The sequence below is a fragment of the Poecilia reticulata genome, chromosome 13 (genome assembly GCF_904066995.2).
Source record: "Poecilia reticulata chromosome 13, P_reticulata-male-v2, whole genome shotgun sequence".
In the NCBI taxonomy this organism is placed as follows: domain Eukaryota; kingdom Metazoa; phylum Chordata; class Actinopteri; order Cyprinodontiformes; family Poeciliidae; genus Poecilia; species Poecilia reticulata.
In genome coordinates this window covers 31,125,202-31,143,534 of record NC_088842.1, presented here as the reverse complement: position 1 = coordinate 31,143,534, position 18,333 = coordinate 31,125,202, and the positions used below count along the sequence as shown (strand labels likewise).

Genomic DNA, 18,333 nt, shown 5'->3' with positions numbered 1-18,333 from the left:
ATATTTCAGCTGATTTCCTCCTCTCTGATGGACAGATCAAATGTTTTTGGCTGGCTGCACAGTGGCGCAGTTGGTAGAGCTGTTGCCTTACAGCACGAAGGTTCTGGGTTCGATTCCCGGTCTTTCTGCATGGAGTTTCCATGTTCTCCCTGTGCATGGTGGGTTTTCTCCAGGTACTCCGGTTTCCTCCCACAGTCCAAAAACATGACTGTCAGGTTAATTGGCCTCTCCAAATTGCCCCTAGGTGTGTGCATGGTTGTGTGTCTCTGTGTTGCCCTGTGACAGACTGGCCACCTGTCCAGGTGACCCCGCCTCTCGCCCGGAACGTTAGCTGAAGATGGGCACCAGCAACCCTCCCGACCCCACTAAGGGACAAGGGTGTAAAGAAGATGGATGTTTTGGCAGCAGCCTGGCTCTGCTCTGCACATGCTGCTCACCGTCTCTGATCCCGTTGGAGAGACGGGATCAGAGACTTTGTTTTATATGTATTTAAAGTGTTGAGAGACATTTTCTCTGGGGAAAGAGCAGAGACTCCGTGGTGGGAGTTTCAGTTTTTACAGTGCGCCCCCCTGTGGTGGTGCAGCTTCACGTTCCTGGTCTGATCACGTGTAAACGGTTTGCTGCAGGAGCGTGAAGCTCGCCTCACCTGACTGACGCTCACAGAAATGGATTCAGCTCAGCACCGAGCCGCGACCTCTTGACCTTTCCTATTGGAGAGGCTGAAGAGATGAGATAAATATCAGCTCACATCTACTCTTCCTCTCCCTCCCTTTCCTCCTTTCTTCTCGTTATTGCTTGAGGATTTTTCTCCCGTCTCTCTCTCTCTCGCCTCTCTTTGCTGCCTGTTCGTGTTTTTCTCTCTCAGTTCATCTCTGGATTCGTGTCCCAGACCAAAGCGAAGGTTTTGATCTCACTCCGCTTCTCCTCCTCCTCCTCCTCCTCCTTCTCCTCCTCCTCCTCACTCAGACGCTCTGTGTCTTTGCGCCACAGTTTCCTTTGGATCACAGTTGGTGATTCTCTCTGATTCTGGTTCAGGCCGGATGACCCACTTCTGCAGGGAAGCCAACGTTTCGCCGCGTTGAGTCCGAGGAACGGCTCCAGTGTTACCTTTACACCTGAAAATGAAACGGCTCGTGTGCAGAGCTCGGTAGCAGCCAGTTGCATTTAATAAATTACTTTTAGTTTATCTAGTTTCCAATAAAAATGTACTGAAATAAGACAAAACTAGCTTACAAGTAATGTTACAGTAAATGGGAGTTTGTTTTAAGTAAATAATTCTTGAATGTTTGTGAAACAGTTCTAGCGCCTCTGGTAGAATATTCCGGCGTTACCTAGCAACCCCAGCCAAGCCCAGACCGTTACCTAGCAACCCCAGCCAAGCCCCGTCCGTTACCTAGCAACCCAGTTCGAGTTCCACTGGCCAATTATCTGACTTATAACTTGGGAAAAATGTCTTGTAGAACTTTTTCATCAATATTTAAGAATTACTGATTTAAAACAAGATTCTATGTTCTTTATAAACAGAGTGCCGTAGTAACTAGTTACATTTACTCAGTTTCATTTGCTTGAGTAATGTTTTTGGTAAAAATGTACTTTTAGCAGTATTTTTACTTATACGTTTGCTTGAGTAACTTTACTGTGAAGTATTTCTGCTCTTACTTGAGTAAAATTTCTGGATTTTCTTTCCGCTGAATGAAAAACAAACATGTTTTAACCAGAAATCCACCAGACTCAAGACACACACCTGCAGTTTCTGTTAAAAGTTTCGGAAGTTTTTTATTGAAAGAAACTGATTTGGAAAATTTTCTTTTGCCTGATTTTGTTATTTTTTTATTACTTTTATGAATTATTGTCATTTTGGTCCTTAAAATACCAGAATCTCCACTTAACCTTATATTTGGTCCATCTGATGATGCAATTTTTAAATATTAAATGACTGATAATTTGATCAGTTACTCAGTTCTTGACTTGACTTTTTACCAAATACTTTTTTACTTGAGTAAAAATATGTTGAAGTTGTTTCCTCTGGGGTTAATTTTCTGCAGCTGGAGGCCACATAAAATCACTCCAGTGTCCGCAAACGGCCCCCGAGCCTCACTTTGAAGACCCCTGGCTTGGATTATCTTTAATATTGGAGTCTAAGTTTCTCTAAGAACAGTATTTTTTTTCTCTCTCTCAGTTTAATTTGACCAGACACCTCCCCCCTCCCCGACCTGCTGCTGCGAAGGGAAATCGAGTCCAGAAGCCCGATAAAAGGAGAACACGAGGAAATAAACAGCCGCAATAAACAAGAAGAGGGCGAGGAATAACAGGAAGGCGTTATGTGCTGGGAGGACTGGAGGGACAAAATGTGAAGAGAAAGAAAAAGAAAGAAGGTCGCTTTAATTTTGTGCTCCTGTTTTGGCTGCTGCCGGTTTCCGGAGTGAATTTCTCAGAGGATGCCGCCGCTGCTGCATCTCCGAGCGCAGAGAGCTCCTCACCATCCGCGCATCTGATAGTGATAAACGGCCGAAGGAGGAAGAGCAGGAAGGGAGGAGGAGGAGATGCTGGCTGGACCTTCAGAAGGATTTCCCTGAAGCATCTGTCAGCATCTCAGTCGCATCACTGCCGACTTCTGTCGGACGCGAAGGGAGAGGAACCCCAGCAGAAAAGCGCGGATATTTTCCGTTCTCCTAAATTATTCATCTGCTTTCTGCGCTCCGCACACACTGCTGTCTTTGTCTCACATCTTCAGAGGATGATTTCAAACGCAGAGGCGGCGGACGGCGCCCCGGATTGCTCCAGCAGAGCGACATGCAGCCTGAAATAACCCCGGAGTCCGACAGCAAAGCGGCGGATAAATCGTCTTCTCATCGGCGCACTGCTGGCTCTGGTTGCTCAAGCTTCCCTGCGGCTTTCCGTCCAGCTGATGTTACCCGGTGAGACATCCCTGCAGCCTCCAGATCGCCGCTGACCATCCCCTGACCTTCCGCCCACCCTAAAAACCCAAAACAAACCAGCGCCCGAACTCTTTTTCATGGCTTTTGTCTTCAGAAGATGGAGGGTGTTACTGCTGCTCAACGTGCTGGCGGTCGCAGGGTTCATGACCTTCTGGGCCAAGTGCAACACCCGCAGCGTGCAGGCGGCCGGTCCGGAGGCTCCGGCTGACGGGAGGCGGCCCGGGGCCAACGGGACGGTGCAGGGGCCCAGCGTGAGCCACGAGGTGCTGCTGAAGAGGCTCAGCTCGCTGGAGGATGTGGTGTACCGGCAGCTTAACGGTAACGAAAACATTTCCACTCAGATGTCATCACAAAACACCTGGGAAGTAAAACCCCGACACCTGTAAGCCAATTAATATCCTTTCTTTTTCACTTTTTGGAGACTTTAGAACATACGGCTGAAACGATTAATCTAAATAATCTTGATTAATCGACTATTAAAGTAATCACCAGCTAATTTAGTGATTGATTAACTGAAGTATGCAGACTCTAAAATGGACATTTGATAAAAAAAAAAAAAACTGAAGTAAGAATAAATATATTTAGCATTTTTAGATTTAAAAAGTAAATTGTTTGAAAATACTCCTAAAGGCGCAGGTTTAGCTTCACCTGATTCAAATTCTGCAAAAAAAATTTTAAATAAATCCTACTAAGCACCTATTAATATCAAATTATTAACCAAAAAAAAAAAAATCAATCGATCAATATTCAGTATATTTTTAGCTGCAGTTTCATATCCATCCATCCATTTTCTTTCACCCTTGTCCCTTAGTGGGGTCGGGAGGGTTGCTGGTGCCTCTCCAGCTAACGTTCCGGGGTCACCTGGACAGGTCGCCAGTCTGTCGCAGGGCAACACAGAGACACACAACCATGCACACACACACACACACACACACACACCTAGGGACAATTTAGAGAGGCCAATTAACCTGACAGTCATGTTTTTGGACTGTGGGAGGAAACCGGAGTACCAGGAGAAAACCCACCATGCACAGGGAGAACATGCAAACTCCATGCAGAAAGACCGGGGCCGGGAATCGAACCCAGAACCTTCGTGCTGTAAGGCAACAGCTCTACCAACTGCGCCACTGTGCAGCTTATCTATTTTTTGCATTTTTAGGGAAAAAATTTGCTTCACTTTCCAAAAAACTAATTTATTTATTTCCTTTTTGCATCTTCCTATGTATTTCAGATATTGTGTGTAAAAGACTTAAGTGGTTAAATAAAAAGCGGTTAAATGTTTTAAATCTGATTAATCGATTAATCATAAAAAAATTATAAAATAATTGCAGCGTACTGAAACTATTTCCCTTTCCTCTTCTCTAAACAGCCAAATCCCAGGCTGAGTAGATGGGAAGCATCTGTTCATATCAATGTGAAACACAGATTCTCTGTTGGATTTACATCTGGGCTTTGACTAGGCCATTCTCACACATAAATCTACACCATTCCATTGAAAGGCAAAGCTTCCCTTCAGTCTTTTGCAAGTTTTCATCCAGGATTATTTACCTTCATCCATCTTTGCATCAATTATAATTAGCTTCTGTTGCTACACATTCCCACAGCATGATGCTGCCACCACCTGTAGGGTCACAGTTAAAATTTTTCCTCTACATCTAATGTTTTGTTGTGGTCAGGAAGTTTCATTTTGCTCTCATCTAACCAGTTTTCTTCTTCCTCCACAAAGACAAAGGCTTTTCTTCTGGCCACTGGAACAGATTTCAGTGATTCTGTTTATCAGTGAAGTTCATGCTGACGTTTCGCCATGCGGTTTGTAACCTTTGAACTCTCGTGAATCCGTTCAACCTGAAGGTTCGTCTCGGTCCAACAGGTCTGTCCAAGTCCCTGGGCCTGATCGAGGGCTTCGGCGGTCGCGGGAAAGGCGGCCTGGCCGCCACGCTTTCCCCGCTGGAGGAGAACGACGCCAAGTACCTGAAGGAGAAGTACGGCTACAACGCCTACCTGAGCGACAGGATCTCTCTGGACCGGACCATCCCGGACCACCGGCCCAACAAGTCAGTCTGTCAGCCACACACACAAAAAAAAACCCGTCAGATTACAGATTACACAAAATTAGTTGGTGCTTTCAGCTGTGATAATAAAACAGCAAGTTTTAATAATTCAGAAGCGACATCTACTTCCAGAAATGGAAACACGACTCGCTGAGAATAGATGCACTTGGAACTTTTTCTGCTCTGCAAAGGAAATCCAATTAAAACTTTTGAAAATGTTTTTAATAATTCACATGGAAAACTTCAGTTGCAAGAAGTTAATTATTTCAGCACAAGAGAAGAGATACTAGATTATCCCCACGTCTTCATGCGAATATGTAAGTCATTCTGCTCTGGTGCTTCGTTCAGAGAGTTTTAAAACATATTTCCAGTTATTTTCAGCTTTCTTATTAATTTCCAAGTTGTACTCAACCCGTTACTACTTCAACATAACTTTATTCAAGTAAAAGTAAAAAGTATTTGGTAAAAAGTCTAGTCAAGTATAACTGATCAAATTATCAGTCATTTAATATTTAACAATTACATCACCAGACGGACCAAAATATGAAGTTAAATGGAAATGTTTTTATTTTAAGGACCAAAATGACAATAATTCATATAAGTAACATAAAATAATAAAATCAGGCAAAAGAAAAATGTTTCCAAATAAGTAAAAAACTTTAGAAACTTTAACAGAAACTGCAGGTGTGTGTCTGTGTCTGGTGAATTTCTGGTTAAAATTTGTTTGTTTTTCATTTAGAGGGTAGAAAATACAGAAATTTTACTCAAGTAAGAGAAGAAATACTTCATAATAAAGTTACTCAAAGTACAGCGTAGTAAAAATACTCCTAAAAGTAAATAAATAAAAGGTTACTCAAGTAAATGTAAGTAGTTACTATCCAACTATGTTTATATCAGATATAACTTAAAAGAAATTTGACTTCTCAAATTGATTGCTTGAAATTGGGTCTCTGTCTTTTTAAGAAACTCCTGCTCTTTCTGAAGCTCCGCCTTCATCACAACATGGCTCCTGTATTAACCCTTTAACAACGTTTTTATCAGCGTTTCACTGAGACGCAGCTCCTATAATGAGCTCAGCAGCTGTTTGCTAATTGCTGCTGGCTAGTCTGAAGGAGCTGAGCGGGAGAGTTGGAAGCTTGGAAACTGCAGCTCTGAAGGCGGGGCTTCGTCCACCGAGGCATTTGCTCAGCTAAATGGTTGCCATGGAGATTAAAGGATTTCTCTAACATGCATGAAAAAAATCAAAGCGACACTCCAGGTGTGTTTTTGATGAGGGAATAACTTTATAACAAGTGAATTTTCATGCTACTGCCCCTTTAAGTGATTGTAAACTAGTATTTGTAATTATCTATTAAAAAAGGAGGGAATTATTTTTCCATCCATCCATCCATTTTCTTTCACCCTTGTCCCTCAGTGGGGTCGGGAGGGTTGCTGGTTCCTCTCCAGCTAACGTTCCGGGCGAGAGGCGGGGTCACCTGGACAGGTTGCCAGTCTGTCACAGGGCAACACAGAGACACACAACCATGCACACACACACTCACACCTAGGGACAATTTGGAGAGACCAATTAACCTGACTGTCATGTTTTTGGACTGTGGGAGGAAACCGGAGTACCCGGAGAAAACCCACCATGCACAGGGAGAACATGGAGACTCCATGCAGAAAGATCCCAGGCCGGGAATCGAACCCAGAACCTTCTTGCTGCAAGGCAACAGCTCTACCAACTGCGCCACTGTGCAGCCACAGTGGCGCAGCCACAGAATTATTTTTATTTTTCCTAATTTTATTTGAATATATTTTTCCACTTAAAGAGATAAATCATGATTTGAAAACATTTTTTTGTACTCAGATTTATTTTTATTAAAATTAGTTTGATGATGACAGAAACAGGATCTCTAAGGAGACTAAATCTGTATATTTTATCTTTATTAATACTGTAAATGTTTTTACCAAATGTTTCTTCTTCTGGGAACATTTTCCCGACCCAGTTTTCTGCGTAGGTGAGCAGATTAAAAGTCTCTACCTTTGCTGCCACCAGCGGCATGCTTCCCCCCTCCCTCCTCGTTTCTCAGAGCGTGGAAAAGCGTTCTTACTTGTCACCGCAGGGAGTCTTACAGGGTGGTGGGAAAAGAGCGGCATGCGAAGCGAGTCTGGGTGTGATATCTGCAGCAGCAGGACGTCAGCTGGAGCCTGATGAGCCTCGCTGCGTTTCATTCAGGCTCCTTTTACCCTGCAGAGCAGGAGGCGGCGGAGAAACACGAAGGCAAAGCGAAAAAAGGAGCTAAAAGACAAAAAAAAAAAAAAATTCAACAGCTCTTGCATTAATTTGTTTAAACCTGCAGATGTGAAACTTTGTGAAGCCGCTCGCCTCCGTCTGCACCGCTGAGGGAATCGTAAAGGACGATTACTGACACAGTGTTCAGTGACTCTGTACTTGTGAAGTGACAAGTTCTCACTCACATGTGAAACTATTCATGCTGCTCTCCTACACACTGCTGCTCCTGCTTGCATTGATCACTCAGCTCTGCTTCTGCTGGAATCGCTGCAGTTTCCACTGCAGCTCACTGCAAAAACACTAAATATTAAGATATTTGCTTAAATAAGACAAAACTAACTTAAAAGTAACTTTTCAACACAATATTTGAGCTTGTTTTAGGTACATAATTCCTTAATATTGATTAAAAAGCACTAATTCAAATGTCTTACTTGAATAATCTGGTATTTCTTTTTATATTAGGGGATCAATTGACCTTTTGGGCATGAATTATCTTTGGTCTGTGAGTTTCCCCTAATTGGTCAGAATATTTTTAGCTGAATTAACCAAAAGGTGAGTCCAGGCTCAAAGTTTTCCTTTCAGTTTTAATGGGGACCTATTATGCAAACATTCACATTTTGTAAGTTTTTATACATCCATTTTGGTCTCTAGTGCTTCTGAAAACAAGCTAATCGTTAAAAAAACAAACAAACAAAAACACAATAAGTTAAAGTTTATAGCTGTCTGGAAAAAGAACTGTTTCTAAAACCTCTGAAATGTAACGTAACAAATCAGGAGGCGCTGCAGCGTTACCTAGCAACTGCAGCAGAATTCCACCTGTCACCTAGCAACCCAGACTGAGCTCCAGCACGTTTGGTCAGCTGGTTCTACCGCTGTATGTGCTGACAAGTGTTTGTTGTTGCCTTGCCTTCCAGAAACCCCTTGTTACAGTCTTGTTGGTTGTACAGGAGGCTCCACTTCTGCTTCTCAAAGATGTACGGTTATATAATTACGCATCAGTGGCAGTCATTTTCATGAGTGAGTGTAAATGTTGAGTTGGGGGCCAGCAGAAGCTTATTTGGATCTGAAATGACAGGAGGCTCTAAACCAGCTCAGAATAGGCAGAACTGAGCAGATTCAATTCTCAGAATGATTTTGAGCCAAAAAACATAGTAAACATAGTTAGTCATCGTTAAGCATTTGGCATGCAGAGGTAAGTGGATTCGTGCAAACAGGATGGGATTAAGTAATGTTGGTTCTCTGATATTTGAGTTGTAGTTGTGCAGATTGTGTGGTTGTCGTCTAGATGTTATAGGATTTATAAAAAGCTGTGCTAGGAGTTGATTTCTTAAGGTAAACTGTTTTCCCACAGTATCACAGGAATACCAAAAACACTGGTCTATATCACATCATATGGAGTCTCTGGGTTGATTATTTTATGTTGATGAAGAGTTTATTGAGAAAATAATTCCTCCGTTTCACACTAACTCCATTTTTCAGTGTCCAGTTCTGCCTTCCACGCAGCGACTGGAGCTTTGAATTTTCCCCTTCGGCTCCCGTCTGATGTTCGCCTTTTAACAATGAGATCAAAGCGGCTGCAGAAAAAAATGTGCTTTGCAGTTTGAGGCAGTAAAAATGTTCTTTGAGACGCGGCGATCTTTTATTTTTATTATTTGGAAACTAAAACTTTTCCAGTGGAAGTGGATAAAGTTTGTGGGAGTGGATGAAATTTTTGTGCTTCTATATTTTTTATTTAAAAAACATTTTCAACGAGTTTTTAAGAACTTTATGAGTGTTTTCAATTTGCTTCGAGGATCTTTCATGTTCCTTATTTCTATAAGAGTTTCCTAAGAAATAAATAATGGTAATAAAACATCAACATTAAATATTTTGTTCATGTTGTAAGTCTAAATTCTTAGGCCTTTAATTTCACATTTGACTGAAATGGAAGTTTATTTAATTTCATTTGGAAAAGAGGAATCATAATTTATCTATAAAATCACTGCAGGTCGTGACGTGACGTCCAACACTGAGCCGACGTACCGTTTACGTTTTACAAAGGAATTTTAAATACCTGCAGGTAATTAACCTGCTAATGCTTTGAATGCAGCGAGCAGCTGAGTTACAAAGATGCAGGAAATATTGGTGGGGACACGTCCACACTTCAGGAAGTTACACCTACCTGTTAAGTAAGTGTCATAAGGACAGGTGTTGGCTGCACATCTGTGGCTTTAGATTTAGTTTCCAAGTTGACCAGTCAGAAATATTCCAGAAAGAATATGGGCATGTCAAAACGAGCTCAAGTCGCTCTCTGGGTATTATTGGCTCGGGAAAAGCCATTTCATAACATTATTGGTGGAATGTGGTGTCAATCAAAACGGGGGGGGGGGGGGGGGGTCTCCAGGCAGGGGCGCAACTACACATAATTCAGGTGGATGCGAAAACATAGATCGGCGGCCGCAGTGGCGCAAAAAGTGGGTATGCAGGGTATGCAACGCATAGGGGCGCAGCACCAGAGGGGGCGCCAAAACCCCGTCTGGAGGGGGCGGCGCGCCGATGATGTTTTCCCGTACACTTCAGCGCCTTACGCCCCTTCACCTCACGCACATAACGAGGTAATTAGTAGCGAGTTTTACCCTTCACGTACCCTCGCCTCGGGGAGGGGGGGGGGGGGCGCCGATCTATGTTTTCGCATCCACCTGAATAATGTGTAGTTGCGCCACTATCGGCGGGTAAAACTACATTTACCTCATTATGTGCGCGAGGTGAAGGGGCGTAAGGCGCTGAAGTGTACGGGAAAACATCATCGGCGCGCCGCCCCCTCCAGACGGGGTTTTGGCGCCCCCTCTGGTGCTGCGCCCCTATGCGTTGCATACCCTGCACACCCACTTTTTGCGCCACTGGCTCCAGGCTGCCCAATAAAAGGGTCATAATGGACACTGGCAGAGTTTAAAGAGGAGATAAAGGCAAGAGAATTCAGACAAACTAGATTTATCCCATGGATGGGACCCATCAGTAGTTAATCATAGAAAAGACGAGGTATAATTACTATGTGAGATAATTTTTCAGATTATTCTTTAGTTTGATCTTTATTTAACGGCTTCTCTTTGAAATTCTGTCACAAATCTTTAGGCGCAGTCTTAAAGCTAAATTTCAGGGAAAAGTTTGGCAGATTGAAGAAAAGCAGAAGTCGGGTTTTGACTCCTTTAATAAACTGACAGGAAAACTCTTGAATTAATCTGGATCCCGATGTTTTATGATCCTGGTCTTGTTGTACGATCGTCAGGATGTTTGGATTTGGAAACAAAAACTTCAAAAGAACAAAAAGTAATCTTAAATATAAGATGTTTTAATTTGTGTTTGCCAAATATATATGCCGAGAAGAAATTTGCTTTCAAACCAGATTAAACGTAGTTGTTGTGACTTATTTCTATGTCAAATGTAATTTACATAATTACTATTATTATTCACTGAATTCAACTCGATTGTTCATAATTACAATGTACAAAGCATGATTGATTTTTGAGAGAGGAAGCCTTTTATTTTGAAATCTGAGTATCTGGTTTTGTCTTTAATTAATTATCTTGCCTTCTGTTGATTTCGGTTGCTAGGATACGAACAGCTGTTGTTGTCATTACAGATGTGCCGATCAGGTTTTTTCTTGCCGATACCGATCACCCATGAGGGACGATCACCGATACCGATCACATAATTATTATTATTTTTATCATAAACACTACTGGTTACATTATGTGGAAAAAGGAACCATGAATTCACCTTAATTTAGACAAAAACTTGTTTTTAATAACTTTTTCCAAGAAGAAAACTAAACAAAACAGGCATTCTGCAAATTGTCCTGCTATCGGTAATACTATCTTTAACAGACTGATAACATATGGAGGCTCTGAAGAGGCTAAATAATGCAAAGAGTCAAAATAAAACCTCGCAACATTGCCAAAAAATGAAAGTATAAAACTTAACATTCAAAGGCAAATACAGGATCCATTACAATAAACAATCCAGAGTTACTGAATGAAAACTTCCTGTTAGCATGGCGGCTAGCTGATTACTGCTAGTTCTGAGTGGCTGTTTCTGACTGAGCGGAGTAATTATGCAGAGCAGGGAGATCGATTATTTTTTAGAGATTATCTGTCTCATGTTAGGACAGCGAAAGTTTTAATATGCATGTAAAATGTATTTTTTTAAGTTAGATGCTGCAGCTTTAAGCAGAGGTTCGGTGTGAGAGTCACTACCAGGTGGAGCAGAAGCGGCGCTCCGTCTGTGAAATATTACTACCTGTAGCGTAGCAGCGGTTCAACAGCGAGAGCAGAACCAGCGTCTTACATCGCAGCTCCAAGACTTAAATTATTTTGCGGGTTATTTGTTTAGCTTTCTGACCGTCATGCTAATCCGGGTGAGTGTTTGTAGCTGTGCGCTGCTTTACCTGCTGTCTGATCCTCTGTATGTCTTTTTTACTGCAGTGAGCCTCGATGTAGCCAAACTCCGTCAAGTATGGCATTGTTTTTATGTCGTATTAGCTTCGTTGTGTTGATGCATTTTGACCTGCTTCAATTTTCCGCCGCAACACGCAAACTTCCCCATTCACTCAGTGCGTTATAGTTCAACATCGCTTAGGATTTGTTGCTGCGCGTTTGCACAGTGTGAAGGAAAGAGGAGACCAGCTGCACAGGCAGGCTGAGAAATGAGATGCAGGTGATCGGTATCGGCAACAAGAGCCAATGATCGCCGATCACCAATCATGCACTTTTTCACAGAAATCGGCCGATTATGATTGGTGGCCGATCGATCGGCACACCTGTAGTTGTCATCAGTTGTTGCGATCTGATTGCTGAAGCTTTCACTACGTAACAGTGCTAATAAAAAATATGAAGAAAAACTTCTCAGTTGTTTGTGAAACTGGTTGAAAGGTCTGAGCAGCTCTAGGACCCGCCCCCTCGTTCTGATTGGCTGGACTTCACCGAACGTTCCTGCAGATAGCGGCAGGACTACAGCGAGATGTTAGAATGGCTTGATTTTGTCACAAGTTATGCAAGTTTACATTGTCAACACTTAGTGACAGTTTTAAGAAATATGTATAAAAAAACAATATAATTTATAAAAGTTTCAAGGAGCATCAGAGCAATTTCTTCATCATAAAACCCCCAGGATCAATCATGATGTGGTTTAAAAGTCTCTGACTAAAGTCACGATGAAGGTCAGTCATTCATTCAGTTGAAAACCTTGGATTTATTATTTATTATTTACTTCCATTTATCTTTTTATCTCACACCGTTATTGATTATTAAAGAGAGACAGCAGAGGAACGTGACGTAACCGCCTACATGAGAGCTAAACTTAGAGCTTCCTCACCCTTCCTTCCTCTTTGCTCTTCATTAGAGCTGTTTGAGCAGAGGTGAAAATAAGCCTACTGTCAGCAGCACACACACACACACACACACACACACACACACACACACACACACACACACACACACACACACACACACACACACACGCACACACACACACACACACACACACACACACACACACACACACACACACACACACAGTGTGAACACGGCAAAAGAACATGTGATTAAGCCTGCAGAGAGAAAGCTGCATGTTTATCCTTCCTTTGTGCTTTAAAGCAACAGTGAACGATGATTATGTGCAGAATATTCAGTTTGCATTAAATTTAGCTAATATTTGCTTTTCTCTCTGCAGATGTAGAAAAGTCAGTTACCCCCGAGACCTCCCCCAGATCTCCCTCATCTTCATCTTCGTCAACGAGGCGCTGTCGGTCATCCTGCGCTCCGTCCACTCGGCTGTCAATCACACGCCGGCTCACCTCCTCAAAGAGATCATCCTGGTGGACGACAACAGCGACGACGGTCAGTAAGAGTCTCACCGTCCGGTTGACTTTAAATGGGGACGGATTACCAGAAATTCACGTTTTTGTACGTCCATTTGGGTTCCGACTGTCTCTAAAAACAACCCAGGTGGCTAAAAAAAACAAACAAAAAAACATTTTTTTTGGCATTAAGTTCATGTTTTTTGGTGTCTGGAAAAATGAGACGTTTCAAAAACCTCTGGAATGTAGAGAGGTACAAATCAGCCCAGTCCGTTACCTAGCAACCTCACGGAAGCTCAGCTCATTACCTAGCAACCTCACGGAAGCTCAGCTCGTTACCTAGCAACCTCACGGAAGCTCAGCTCGTTACCTAGCAACCTCACGGAAGCTCAGCTCGCTACCTAGCAACCTCACAGAAGCCTAACTTGTTACTTAGCAAACGTCTATATCTTGCTGAAAAGTTACTTGTAAGTCAGTTCTTGTCTTATTTCAAGTCCAGATGTGTCCAAAGTACTCAGGTAGAGGTACAGATACTTGCATCTGTACTTCTAGTAAAAATAGAAGTACAGGTAGGACTGTTTTACTCAAAGTAAAAGTAAAAAAGTAAAAATTTTGAAATATACTTAAAGTAATTTTCACCTTCGAGAATACAAAATTATTTCCAATAAGTCTAAAACACTTAAAAGGTTCTAGGCATAAAAAAACAAACATTATCTTTTTCTTTTGCTGACATTCTTTGTGTTGGTATAGAAATTTAAAAAATGCTGATATGCATAGTTTTTCTTCAAATCAGGATAATTTAGATGCACAAAACACAGAGCATTCGTCACTATTTGTTTTTTGAGCCAAAAAACATGGAAATAAGGTTACAGATGGTGAATATTTGCATCCATGTTGTTTTTCTGCTGCTTTGATTTTGTAGCATCCAAACCAATTATAACGTGAATTATGACACGATAAAACACTTTTTGAGTGAGCGGTGGATTTTTTTCTGTTATTATCTTTATCATCACGGAAGTAACAAGACATGTGTGAACATGTAAGGAGTATAAAGTACAAATATTTATCTTATAATCTGGGGAGTAAAAGTAAAAAGTCCTCAGAAAGTTAAATACGGACCTAAAGTACATATACCTGAAAAATCTACTTATGTAAAAGTAGCAAAGTACTTTTACATCTTATTTTATAACTCTGTTAAAGTGTACCAAGATACTTGTAAAAATATTTGGTAATATTTAATATTTTTGCAGTGTGCAAAAATACACTGCAAAAACACCAAATATTACCACATATTTTTTTATCTAATTGTTAGCAAACTTGAAATAAAATAATTTTTCAGTAAAATAAATAAGTTTGTTTTACGTCAGAATATAGATTGAAAAGTTTCACGGGCAGATTTTATTTCCGGGCTGCACAGTGGCGCAGTTGGTAGAGCTGTTGCCTTGCAGCAAGAAGGTTCTGGGTTCGATTCCCGGCCCTGGTCTTTCTGCATGGAGTCTCCATGTTCTCCCTGTGCATGGTGGGTTTTCTCCGGGTACTCCGGTTTCCTCCCACAGTCCAAAAACATGTCCAACAGTCCAACTTTCACTAGGAAGAGACAAAATATCCTCCACAGCATCAGAGTATCATCATTTTTGCCTGATTATTTAATATTCACAGGACAAAAGTCCACTTTCATGTCGCTGTGGGTTCAGCGTTTGGAGCCTTTTGTGGCCTGATGAGACAAATGCTGCAGTTTTGTGTGAAGAGGAGCGTCGAGCGCGGTGACTGATGGCGTCCATGTCTCCCTCCGACAGACAGGCAGATAGAGACAGAGCGATCAGCGGCACGTCACAGGAGAAACGTCCCCGTCTTGCTTTCTGAGATGAAAACGGTTCAAAGCAAACAGCAGAACAAAGAAACCAGAAAGACAGAGAGGTGTCGGAGAAATGGGATGGAACTGCAAGAAAGGAAAGGTCACAGAGTGAAGAGAGCTGAAGGAAATGACAAAAGGCAAATTAAGAGGGAAGGTCAGAGAAGTGGAGAGGAGGAAGCGTGAAATAATGGAAGAGCTGCGAGAACAAACCAGGCTATTAGAGAAGGAGGTGGGGGGGAGATGAATGAGGTCGGAGAGCGACTGCAGGATCCGGAAGAAATGGAGGGAGCAATCCAGCAGAACGGAAAGCAAAGACGACTTTGGAAGGGAAGACACGAGGCTGTCACAGAATTAGACAAATGTTTTCAATAAATCCAACAGAGGTAAAAACGCAACAATGAAACCAGTCAGGCCTCCGAACCAAGTTTAACTCAGGCTGGACCACATCACGAATGGTTCCTATTGACCCTTTGCAACTACGTGACTTAATCTCTCCAGGCGCCATGATGGATGATGGGAGTGAGAAACGTCCATGTATTGAACTGAGCTACTGAAATTGTTTTCCCAAGTTGTCTTTGCCAGTTTATTCATGGTTTCTACTTGTTCGAGTCGAGCTAATTTGTCTGTGAACGTAACACACCTGGTTGGGGCTCGTAGACGGCGGGATTTACAGGAGTTGGAAACAGCTAGCTTAGAAACCGACCTGCACTTCCCCTCTCCTGACGTATTCATCAAATTAATGACTTTGTTTGAATTCACACCACATGATTTATATCACTATGCCATAAACAGCGTTTCCCCTTAAACCGGAGCAGCATTAAAAACGTACAAGACGAGATGCTAACCAGTTTTTTCCATACATGCTAGGCTACATGACGGAGCGGCATCGTCTCCATGGTTACTAATGATTACATGCCTTCTGCCTTATTCGATATTTGACATCTTTTTAATCATACTTAGTCTTCTTGTAAAAGTGTTTGCTGCTCCTCCGCTGCCAGTCGTTATGATTGATGGCTGATATCCATCGCCGCCGTATCTTTCCTCATTAAAAGTTTTAAAATAAAATGAAAAGTTTGGTTCCTACCCTTGCACCCTATGGCCGTTTTTAAAGTGAAATCAACTAAATAGACGTGATATTAGGTTGCATACGTCTGTTTTAAAGGAGTGGCTCATTTTTAGACCTTTGCTGAGGTTGATGGGATTAGATCGGTTTTATTTACAAGTATTGGCCGGTCACCGATACATCGGTGCACCCCTAACATCATCAGGTCACTAATGATGAAACAGCACAAATTCAAAGCAGCTCAGCACCATGGATATCAGACCATTTTGAGCCAAAATGATCCAATTCTTTTCATATTTACAAATATTTGAGCACATTTTCATGGTCGAGGTGCAGAAACCTCCCATATTTACCGTGAAATTCTGCAGATTGTGAAGAAACCTCCAAATACAGATGTGATATCTGAGGCGCTAGCAACAAAGCAGCAGAAAAAATACATGTTTGGTGAATATTAGCGGGCTGCACAGTGGCGCAGTTGGTAGAGCTGTTGCCTTGCAGCAAGAAGGTTCTGGGTTCGATTCCCGGCCCCGGTCTTTCTGCATGGAGTTTGTATGTTCTCCCTGTGCATGGTGGGTTTTCTCTGGGTACTCCGGTTTCCTCCCACAGTCCAAAAACATGACTGTCAGGTTAATTGGCCTCTCCAAATTGCCCCTAGGTGTGAGTGTGTGTGTGCCTGGTTGTTTGTCCTGTGTGTCTCTGTGTTGCCCTGTGACAGACTGGTGACCTGTCCAGGGTGACCACTTGGAATAAAAGTAGTAAAACTTTTTAACAATATATAGAAGCTTGTTTTAAGTAAATAATCCCTTAATATTAATGAAAAAATTCTAGTTCTTTTGGCAGATTATTTAACTTATAGCAATACATTTTTCCCACGTTATAATGAAACTAGAACTTTATCATTATTAAGGAATTATTTGCTTAAAATAAGCCTCTATCTCTTGCTAAAAAGTTACCTGTAAATTAGTTTATCGTATTTCAAGAGGACAAACATATTTACACTGGAATCTAAACCAGAAAAACTTGGTGAGATTCTGAGTTTTTGCAGTGTAGAATTCTCACTTCACTGCCTTAAACTTCCATGTTAGCCTCGTTTACATGGCAGCGTTTTTGCATGCATGGTGTGTGTGTGTGTGTGTGTGTAGGTGTGTGTGTGTGAGAGAGAGAGAGAGACAGAGAAAGAGAGAGAGAGAGAGAACAAAAACACAGGATGGGAAATTACTTTGTGATCAAGAGCGCGGGTGAGAAGGACAGAGATAAGAGCAAAGAGAAACACACAGAGGGAATGAGAAATGTGTTTTTGTTTCGGGGGGAATATTTAAGTGTGTGTGTTGGTGTGTGTAGGGAAGAAAGCGGAGGTTTTGCTGGACTCCGGAGGGAAACGGCTGATGAGTTAATTCATGGATCAAAGGTGGAGCCGTAGACTCCCTTTGGTGTTGTTTGGAGTCTGCTGCAGCGTAAAGAAAGCACCGCGGGGAACCATGAAAGCAGATTTGAGTCATCTTTCTGCTCCGCTGTATGCTGGGGTCATGTTATGAAATTCATTTCTGCAAATTTGTTTTGAAGCCTTCTGTTTGTGTGTGTTTGTTTTTGACTATGTCAGGACCGGATATTGCAGGGCAGTAAAACATCGGAGGAAAATAAATTATCTCCTGGCGAATTGTGTTGATTTCCAAACAATTCCTGTGTGGAGTTATATAGGGAATCTTTTGTTGGTTTGTTTTTGGCGTGTTCGTTCACATTTCCATTATCTCCAGTGTGAGCTGAAAACGACCTGAAAGTGTCCCGCATGCGCAGTAGAGGGCGCAATAACGTCACACACAGAGCGCGTGCTCAGTGTTTTGCTAACCGCCGCAAAAAAGTAGAAGAAGAAGAGCTCAGTGTTTGCGGAAGTGAAGTGGATGCTAAATATGGAGCATAGCTTCGATTTTAACGTTGTTGTCCGACCGGAGCAGCATATTAACAACTTAATCCTCAATACAGACACGGTTTTTCTTCCCGCTGGCGCCTTACAGCGCGCAGGATAGTGACGTTTGTCGAATATGAATGACGTTCAGGTCGGAAGAACCATAGACATTAATGCGTAGACGCCTCATGGAGCGGGCGGCCCGTTGCTGCGATACGTAACAGCGTCCGCCATATTGAATGTGGAATATGTGCCAGTAAGGTAATACAAGTGAAGGGACCGAACTTTATAAAGTGCCATTCTACAAAGTATTTTAAGTTAATACCTGCCATGGACCTTACCACAGGGGCCGCATTTCATTGGCTAATGCCCATTTTACGTCACAGCGCAGCTATCACGTGGGTTATCGTCTCA

General features: G+C 42.2%; 1 protein-coding gene across 1 annotated transcript in view; it reads left to right on the top strand.

Annotated features, from left to right (window-relative positions):
• Nucleotides 1-2,194: 2,194 nt before the first annotated feature.
• Nucleotides 2,195-18,333, top strand: part of galnt17 (polypeptide N-acetylgalactosaminyltransferase 17) — a 32,240-nt gene continuing 16,101 nt past the window's right edge. Inside the window, exons 1-4 of the mRNA XM_008426561.3 lie at nt 2,195-2,918; nt 3,034-3,257; nt 4,810-4,993; nt 12,972-13,138. Coding sequence (XP_008424783.1) covers nt 2,794-2,918; nt 3,034-3,257; nt 4,810-4,993; nt 12,972-13,138 — 700 coding nt within the window. The 5' untranslated portion in view covers nt 2,195-2,793. The remainder of the gene's footprint in view (nt 2,919-3,033; nt 3,258-4,809; nt 4,994-12,971; nt 13,139-18,333) is intronic.